Source organism: Ammodytes marinus (genome assembly GCF_949987685.1).
Source record: "Ammodytes marinus genome assembly, chromosome: 10".
Classification (NCBI taxonomy): Eukaryota; Metazoa; Chordata; class Actinopteri; order Uranoscopiformes; family Ammodytidae; genus Ammodytes; species Ammodytes marinus.
Window position 1 is genome coordinate 19,930,043 of NC_137214.1, and position 10,356 is coordinate 19,940,398.

General features: G+C 42.1%; 1 protein-coding gene across 1 annotated transcript in view; it reads right to left on the reverse strand.

The window, feature by feature from the left end:
- ppargc1b (peroxisome proliferator-activated receptor gamma, coactivator 1 beta) overlaps window positions 1-10,356 on the reverse strand; it is a gene marked incomplete at its 5' end in the record, with an annotated part of 85,223 nt that overhangs the window by 20,273 nt on the left and 54,594 nt on the right. Inside the window, 2 exons of the mRNA XM_080035693.1 lie at window positions 2,981-3,181; window positions 6,825-7,010. Coding sequence (XP_079891819.1) covers window positions 2,981-3,181; window positions 6,825-7,010 — 387 coding nt within the window. The remainder of the gene's footprint in view (window positions 1-2,980; window positions 3,182-6,824; window positions 7,011-10,356) is intronic.

Consider the following 10,356-nt stretch of genomic DNA (forward strand, 5'->3'; position numbering starts at 1 on the left):
AGTCATGTGTGCGGCCACAATGTTTTGCAACACAACAGCGAAAGACGATGGCATCTGGGGGCCTTGACCTCTCGGTATCACTGACTTGTTGCTTTGGACTAAACAATACCTCCATGGCATTTAACATCAACATAACCAGATCTGCTTGGTTGCATGTGTCCTGTTTGCTGTTACTATGCCAGCAGCATACATAGTGTGGGGCAGGTGGCTATATCGCTGTGAGGGCCTGGCATTTCTTTGGCTTCCTCAACTGCCAAACGTATCCTTATTCCTGCACTGAACCATCATAAGGTCATTACAGTCATTATCATTTCCACTCATTTGGAAGGAATGCCCCTTCCTCTGGTCATTTTCTTTCTCCGATGCCAGTCAGATCCTTTAACTCTGCCGGCAGTGGTGGTGCAGTCGAAAATAAACACAGAAGCATGATCCCAGCTCCTTAAAGTCTATGAGACTATTTCAAAGAATTTGGAAAGGATAAAACCGTCTTTACATTCAATATTTCATTTTATAAACAAAAGTGGTGAACTGAGTAACACATTTAGCTTTAGCTTGAGGTGTTTCCCCATTGGCCAAGGTGCCATCAGAATGGTCAGTATATAACGGAACATGAGAGGAATGACCCAAGGGTTTCTGCTGTCCTGGGCTCCATTCATTAACTTGTGGTTATTTATGAACATCAAATATAAAATGAGTTAAAGTTTGGTGTAAGCTTAAAACAACCGGTCCTGTCGAGTCCTGTTGTTCACTTAGTTTGCTTCTTCGAAGTGTTGCTAATCATTCAGGCGTTCATTGTATATAGAGCTTAACAAACCTCCTCTGACTTCACTGACAGACTTGTTTTATGGTACGGCTCAGTGTGTAAATTGCAGATGGGAAGCCAGTGCAGCTCGGTGAATATTTACGCCGTAGGTATCCAGCCAACCGGCACGACTCGGAGCCGACAAACAATAGTATCTTTGTAGACTTCAGCTAAATCAGAGCGCACAAGAGAAAAACTCTGTCAGCAGCCCCCTTTTGCTGAGAAATTTAAGTCAAGTTAAGGAAGCACGCTGGATTCATCTTGACAAGTGCAACAAGGCCGCATAACGACGGTAATCATAAGTCGGTTATTGCGATGAAATAGCTTCCTGCAACAATTAAGCTCCAGAGACGAGTGCAGGCCTGCCATTCTTCTCCCCGGCAAAGTGTACTGAGGGGAAAGTAGGGCACAACATGCACTGTAAAGGGATACAGCAATTTGTTGGTCCTGTGTGATGAAATGGGGGAGGGTTGAAGTTATGGGGGATGTAGTTCAGGTGCAGGCAGGGGGGCTGATAACATAGGGGACAGAGGGAGGAGAGAAAAACAATTTTTTTCCTAGAAGTCCGGATCAGGGAATGAAGCAAGGGGGCCTGGACAGAGAGAGGCATCCAGCAGCACTGTGTGAATGGAGAGAGAGGGGCCAATGGGGTTGAAAACAAGCAAACACATAAACTGGAGCATCCACTGGAAGACCACACACATGTTTGGAATACTGAACTTGTGAGGACTATTGACTACTTTTATTCTCGCTTCTAAAAATAAAAATAAAAAACTCATCCAGATTTCACAACCTGGATCAATTTATGGTCATAGTTCTGGTTATGTTTCTTTAAATTATGATAGCACTGTGCTAACCAAAGTAAATGCTGAACACAACAGTGTTAGAAAACAATGTCCAAACAAAGACATGTTATAGTAAGACACCCTTTTATCTGACTTGAGCTTTTAACAGTTAAACAAGGTCCATTCTCAAAATGATATAGGGGCCCTAACCGATGGACCGTTGTTGAACTATCAAACATCCTTCATGTTTATGTGTGTTACAACTTAATGCGCCTTTATAATATAGGTAGAGGTGATGGGCCGGCTAACTTCTTTTTGGAGCTGTACTTTCAATTGTTATTTTTATCTACATTTGCTTTTATTCATTATCAATAAGACTCCTAACTTAGGCCTCCTAGTAGTACATGTCAAACTAGTCGTAATCCATGACAGACCTTAATGTAGTAAAACATCTGACATAATTCCATAAACATAATTCCTATAGAGAACTTATTTAGTAAGCATCTGCATTGTGTCTTTAGTCTAACACGGTTTTAAGCTTTCTTGCTATTCTTGTGAGGACACATGAAGTACAGAAATACAACACAAACGCACACTCCACACACACACACACACACACCCCCCCACACACACACACACACACACACACACACACACACACACACACACACACGCACACACACGAGGGGACTGGATGAAAGGTCACTATGTTCTTCAGCGCCCCTCTGTTTTTCCCGGAGTTAAAGGCAGACTTTGAACATTGCGGGCCCAACAAGGGGAACATCAAGGCTAGCAAACGCAACACAGATTAAGATACTGGGGAGAAAGAGAGGAAAAGAACATTGTAAAAAGGAGAGGCATCACAGAGTGTGGCAGGGGGGTGAGAGAGGGGGGAGTGGATGGTGTTTGAAGCCTGTATGAAAGGCTCCACTTCAACGCTCTTTGAGCCGCAAGCGACTTTTTGATTCGCAAAAAAAAAAGAAAAAGAAACATGACTTTTTGAGTTGCTGATAACATTTGTAAACCATGGCTAATGTTAAGATATGGGTTACATTAAGTGAGGTTAGGGACCCTGGTAATGAGTGTTCTGATTAGAGGTCTCTCCGCTTAATGTTATCTCAATGACAATTCCCGACAGCAAAGGTAAAATAAAGGGGAGCGTGTCTATGGTCCCACATTCCTAAGTAATCAAACTATATAATAGACTGTGTATGTCTGTGTGTGTGTGAGTGTGTGTGTGTGTCAGTCTCACTCCTATTATAACCTTTCTTACCCTAACCTAACCCTAACCACCCAGCTGTGATGCCTGAACCTAATCGCCAATTTCAGGAACATAGGGCTGTGGGACCATTGGGCTGGGGAACATATGGAACATAAGGATCGGTGGTCTTACTAGAGATGGGTCCTCTGTCTCGGCCCCTAGGGACTGGCTGAAGTCTTCTGCGCTGAGAGGAAGACTGTCCTCCTCTTCCTCTTCCTGGTCAGGGCCCTCCCCAAGGTTAGGGAAGACGGAGAGCCCGCCCACCTCAGCATCCACCATGCCATCCAAGCTGTCTGTCAGAGCGGCAAGCAGAGCCGCATTCTCCTCTTCTATCTGAGGGGATTCAAAACACAGAGAGAGCAAAGGGTGAGAAATACAGTCACTGGCTATGCAATTTAAAGGACATTTTTTGTGAATGTTCAGCACATTTCCACCAGGTGAATTTAGTTACTGTTGTAAAGGCTACCTTTGAATTGAAAGTTCATTAATAGACCTTGGTAACTTTGTTTACTTGCTAATATATAAGCCCACATGGATGAAAATTCTTAAAGTTGCCCAGGAAAATCTGTGAATTTGAACATGACAACTCGGACAAACACCGTCAACTACTGTTGTGTAAAAAATATATATATACAGTATATATATATATAGTAAATGATTTGGGTTGACAACACTGTCATATGTAACGCTGTATAATTCTGGCAAAATGAAAAACACCAAACGAATTGGACCCCCCAAACTGCCATTTCACAAGAAACATGTCTTGTGTGGGAGATTCAAACAAGCTACTGTCATGGATAAAGATTTTAAAAAATGCACAGTATCAATTCCCTAACCCTTGTGTAACCCCGCCCTGCAATCCAAAGAAGTGAAATAAAAGCCACATTTGAGTCACTTTGTCTTGAGTCATTTTAAATAGTTTGAAAATAACTCCTCTTTACCAGATGTATTAATGTGTACTGCATGCCTTCAAGTTATTGTCCTCGGCAAAGAGGTAAATTGTGTTTTTGGAAGCACTGTGTCATTGCTGAATCACTCCTTGAATCCCCCACTCTTCCATCTCCCTCTGCCATTTTCTCTAATTAGCTGTCCATTTTGGCTACTTGCTCTTATGTATCATCATCATGTTGGGGATGCGGTAACTGTGACCTTTGACCTCATTAGACAGAACAATACACAGGTTTGCTGAAGCAGGGCTTTTAGTGAACAGTGTTGACCTATTGGCACTGTCTCTCATACGATGTGATCCAGTTTGACTCTCTTTGACTGCCTTGGTTTCGTTTTGCCCCCATGATGGTGTGCACACTTTTACAAGCATGGAATTGGTCAAAAAATGAAGCTTATCAGCAGAAAATATGATTTAAACTCCAATTTCAGTCCGAAAATGTGTCCTTTCTCCATCCTTCAATCCCTTCTCCTCACAGGGGTTGTTTACTGTTATGGAGCTGCCATCTTGCTGAGAGCAGAGTCTGGTGGAGAGGTGATAGCATTGGCTGGCCTACGGGAAGCCGCCAAGCTCCATTCATCTGTCTCTCTCTTTCTCTCTCTCCCTTTTATCACCCCGCTCTATCTGTTTCTCAGCTGCAAAACTATTTTGTTATTACATGTATTCAATGTCTCTCACGCTTGCTGCCTCTATCTCTTTATAGGGTGCTGCCATTTCGAATTTGAAATTCAAAATCATAGTTACTATTAGTATATATATATATATAAATCATAGTTAAAAAAGGTTTTATTAAAATTACTGGTGTGTTTGTACATTAAAAAGCACTCAAGGATATTACCTTCTTATGTCAATTAGATTAAACTGATATTAATTACATTTCCTGGATAATAATTTGATTCCCACGGTGAGTAGGATAGAAACGGAGACAGCGACAGAAAGCAAAAGAAAGTTACAGGAATGACACAAGCATAATGACGTCTAATTATTGAATATAGACATTAAGCATATACATTCCAACTCTATTCATTCCTCTGTCTAACCTGCCCAGGGTTACAAAGAAGCCCTTGCCACACACACACACACACACACACACACAAGATCAATCCCGTCCAACATGGGAAAAGATTCCGATGCGCCACTAAATAAGTGCTGTGATGTATTGATGAGACATTGGAGAGACGGCGACACTGGGGGGCTTGATCCGTGTCCTTATCACTCTATTCATTACTTCAGGTTTATAACCGAATGCCGTCTGACCGTCTGCTCCGCTGTATTAGTCTGATCAATACAGTATTGGCAAAAATATAATACGCCAGAGAAGAGGTTGGGGGGTTGGGGGTTGGTGGGTGTCAGCTGAGGGGAAAAAAATAACCCTTTTGTTTTAATAAGGTCTAGTGCATGTGATACAGAGAGAGGACAGTATAAAACAGTAAAGTGATGTGTACAAGCGTACATACGTAATTTGCTTAAATTAGTTGTTAAGAGAAAGTTCAGGGAAAAAAAAGCCAGAGAGAAGACATATGAAAAGAAAAAGAAACATTAGGAGAGAGAAAAGGTATGTGTTTGAGTGAAAGACAAGATTGAATTAAAAGATAAGATTAGAGACAGCAGCTAAGAGAGTGTTTGAAAAATATTGACGAAGAACTGAGAAGAGAGGAAATAAGAGATGAATTCGCCTGTCTCCATGCCATCGTCTTTGTTTTTTGTCTTGTTGTTGCATATTTCCTCATACCGATTTTTTTTTTACGTCAATACCAATATCTGTTCCGGTTAATGTAGTACTTTTGAGTCTGTCCTGGGATGCCAACTGCGTCATAAAGTTTTGTGTCGACACTGGGGGTAAGGCAAGCAGCCGTTTAGGCGTCAGCTAATGGCGATCGAAATAAGAATATAAAACATCTGAAGGAGGCAGAGAGCCAGAGAGTGCAGGGCTGAGAGAGAGAGAGACAGTCTGCGTTTACTTCACCTTGCATTCCCATCATGCCTTGCCCCGGCTTTATTTAACCAATAGTACTGCGCTGCATCACAGCATCATCAGAGCACTTTCCAGCAAACGGAGTCGTATTACATCATGGACCATGATCTGGACGTAAATGCTACTTTATCTCATTGCTGCTTTGTTTTTATTTCTGGATATGCACTCAATTTAGCTTCGGTAATGGCACCACGAGACATCATATCGCTGGGACTGGAAACCTTTAGACAATCACTGATCAGTAGTTGACTTTCAGATAGAGACAAAACAAGAAAGGGTATTCCCTGAATTCATCCAGCAAAGGGCACCTGATACTGGAGCCAAAGGACTTTTATTGTCCCTATAGAAAACATTGGGCCGATCTCACCCGATGATCTTCTTCCTATCATGTTACATTACTTTTTTATCAGTTTACCCCAAGGCCAAGATGTATTAAACTTCTGAGCAATAAATATGCTATATACTGTACAAGTAAAATTACCAAATGAAAATACATTTAATTAAATAGCCCTGGTCAAAAAAAGAAACCCTCCTTTTTCTTGATAGCAGTGTTTGTGTATTCTTTCTTGGCAAGGCCACGCAAAACAAGACAATGCCCGTTCAAATTAAATATTAAAAAGATACACAACAGATTGAGAGCAAGCAGACACTGTTTTGTTTGCGCATTGATTAAACTAAATCTGCCGAAGACCCTCTGAACAAACACTTCCATGAAGCCGACAAGAGTTTTAATGGAAAATTATTGTTAGAAATGATCAGCCAGCCACCCCCCCCATCTCTCTCACTCTTAATCTTAAATCACATATTCTCAAGACTTCCAAGTAATGGGTTCAGCCATTTAGGGTTCCCAAAGCTGAATCAAATCAGATTCGAGAACTTTCCAGTTAAAGTGCTGCTTTGGTGGGGGGCAACTTTGTGGATTAACCTTGAACTAGATGCAATCTGGACTTGAATTTGTTGACGAGGAGGGTTTATTCTTTTGTGAAAGTGCTTGCTTGAGCATTTAACTTTTGCACCTGCACTTTTCAAAAGTGAAATATTCAGTTAAACCCCACCTCAAAGAGCTCATCCGCTGTACTGTAGTGGATGGAGGCCGGTGACACATCTGCCGGCTGATCGTTGCACCACTGTAGCTCGCTGAGGCAATTGACGCTGTCGAAGTCACTAGTGTCCAGCTGGGAGAGGTCGATGTCCGGGAAGTCAGTGTCCAAGCGGTCAGAACACACCTCCTCCTCCCCATACTGGTGACGGAAAAAGAGGGAGAGAGAGAGAGGGAAAAGGTCACGTTAGTCAAACAATCGAGATGAAAGCAATTTTTACCAGGCGGTTGGGTCTTTTTTAAGATACATTAAAATAGTCACTTTTAAAAAAGACATGAACCCAAAAAAAAACGGTGAGGTGCTGATCACATCACAAGACATCCTCAGTGAGAGATTAAAAAAGTTTGAATTCATAACTTATGTCGGTCTGCCGCTGTTGCTCTCTTATGATATTGAAAAATGAAATTAAAGTTTCCTTTTTTTCTTTTTTTTTCTGTTACCGTTGCCCTCTGAAACACAAGCTACCACACAGACATGGGTAATGATTCTGTCCCCTGAAGGAGAATGCCAAGGTTGATATTTTCTGAAAAGTTCATTACTCTTATTGGGGGGGAGTGGGGGGGGTTAGTTCACATTGGGTCACCCCTTTCTAAAATATGTATGCAGTTGAAGTAGTGTGGGAGCACTTTGGATAAAAAGCCTCCATCATCCGGCATACAGTAGTATGATGTTTGTTATTACCCCGTTCACTGTTGGAGGCACAAGGAGCTCTCATCAACAGCCCCTCATCTCTCAACAGCTACTCATTATAGATAATGAGACTTGTGTTAAAGGAGGTTTCGACATTGAAACCGATAGAGGCATCGGCCCCCGCGACACAATGCAGGATTAGATAGAAAACGTGTTATGTATACCAGTAGGACCTCAAATGATCCGAAAGTGTTTTCATGCATTTATCCTGCACATCTCCCTGTGGCTCACAACGAATGTGCAACCGTGACCCAAGAGGTCTTCAGGTGATTAGTTCCCCTTCGTTGGTTAAGGAGTGTGTTAATCAGTGAAATGAGCAGCTCTGTGTATAGTCATGTTAAATGCATGTGGACTCTTTGGTCATGGTGGATCCATGGTTGATCAATCCATGTTTTTCTCCATCTCTTATCCATAGTAGGAGAGTCTCCTCAATCCTGTTGTAACTGTAGGAGGATTACTTCAAGCCACTCTCAAAATGACAGCGAGATAAGAATGCAACAACAGATTTCCCTTTAATACTGTTTATCTCCCTCAAGAACCCATTTAACATTCACAAAAAAAATCCAGACCCGGACTGCTTCAAAGGCACCTGAAACCCTTTTCAAAAACTCTCTCAACCCCTATTCCCGTGAACACTACATTACCCAACTTTGTTTAACACCTTAACACCCCTCAATGATCCCTCAACCACTTTAAGGACATTTGGAGTCCCTCAAAGAACCCTTATGGATCCCTTCAACCCCTTTCAGGAACCTCCCTTCACCCTACAAAGAACTGCTGAGATCCCCCGAAAGGATCCTCAAAGTATTCTTAGAAACCTCCTAAAAGCCCCTGGAACACTGTCAAGAACTCTTCAGGCATTCTAAAAAGGAACCCTGAAGTGAACCCTCCCCTCCCCTCCCCCTGGCAGGAGCCCTGCTATGTGATCTGCTATAGTAATATCAGAAGGCAGAAGTTAGCAGCCACGTGGTCTGCAGCCACAACACATGGCTGAGACTCAGACAGAAACACACTGAGCCACGTCATTGAGAGAACAGAGAGGAGAAGGAAGAGGAAGAGTGTGTACGTGACTCGGTGTGAAGGAAAATTACTGCGGTCTCTTGGGTTGTTTGGGGGGGGGGCGGGGGGTGAGAAAGAGGAAAGACAAAACTTTTGGGGAATGGGGAAGGAACAGTATAGGAGAGACAAAAGAAAAAGAGGGGGCATGTGGGTTGGTGTGTGTGTGTGTGTGTATGTGTGTGTGCACTTTCTCACAAGATTAATAAATCAATGTCCTATTGTTTGTATGATAAGGAAGCATGTTCAGTTGCCAGTCATACTGTTTCTCTTTCACTTACAACACCCCGCCCCCCCGCGCATACACACGTACACATGTTCCATTCATCTCACTGGGCGAGCAGACAGGGCGGACCAGTTATGACCAACGATCATTTCAAACTGAATCAAACAGGCGGGTTTTGCTTCTCTATCAGGTTTCCTTTGCAGTAATCTCATCTCCAACTGACTGACTAAACTGGCTAATCCCTCTCTGGTGTTTTGTCTATGAACCCTTTGACTAAATACTGTATGCTGTCCCAGGGAGTGACAAAGCTTAGTTTCTTTAAGTGTTTAGGGGAATATGTCTTACTCCAACGTGATATGAAGTCAAGTGTTTTACTATTTACTGTCACATGTACACGTTGCTGCCCTTTGCAGCTGATGAAGTTGTAGAACCACTGACATGCTTACTTAAAAATAGATTGAAAAGACAACATTGTAAGCACGTAAAATAAAAAGTATTTTTATTTTATTGGTCAGTTTATTTTAGGTCAAGTTGCATCATGGCCATCTAACAGATCTGCTGCAACATCTAGCTAGGCCATTGAAAGCTCGGTTTGATGTTTAATAATTAACTGACTGCAGCAGACACATACAAATGGTAGCATGGTTTTATCTTGTATTAGTCAACATGTGAACAGGCCTTATCCTCATATTTGTATCTATCTGTCTAGGCCACGCCCATTTGCGTATGGAACAATTTTTTGCTAAATCACAAAAACTGAAAAACTAACTTTTCGCTACTCCTCCACAATGTTTGCACAATTGACACCAAACTTTGCACAGAACATCCACCGACCCACCACGGTAAAAAATCATTCGAAATAATTTTGATACGACCTTCGATGACGAAACGGTAGCGCTTTGAATATTTGTTGATTATTTACGTTTAGGTGAAAAATCATAAATCCAAAATTATAAATCGGCTCAAGTCCAAATTTTAGACATATGTTGGTGCTATCCTTAGTAGCGTTCATAAAAATAATTGGAATATTTCGCCATAAGGGGGCGCCAAAAACACAAAAAGTATATATCTCCTCATCCACTTGAGCCTATTTCTATGCACTTTTTTTGCTTTTTGGTCTATAACTCCCAAACCGGACATCCCACATCGAAAAACTTTACATCCCCGGGTTCTGTGAAGTGAGCGGCCGGCGGAGCGGTCGACGACGAGTTGCGCCGGAGGCTTGGCCCCCTAATAACTGCTTGCGGTTCTAGTTTTCTTTAAACTTTGTTCAGCGTGCACACACGACAGACAGGTAGCAGATGGTGAGTAGATAAAAGCTGATTTTGACAAAAGGTGTTCTAGATTACAATCGCTAAGTATGCCTTTGTTATGAAATCAGTGGAGTGGAACATTAATGCCGACATACGGTCCCCGATCAATCCTTCACTATCTCTTCCCTCCCTCTCTGTCAGGTCTTATTATCATAGACCATTTCACAAAAAGAATTTACATTTCCTCGAAAAACTAATCAAC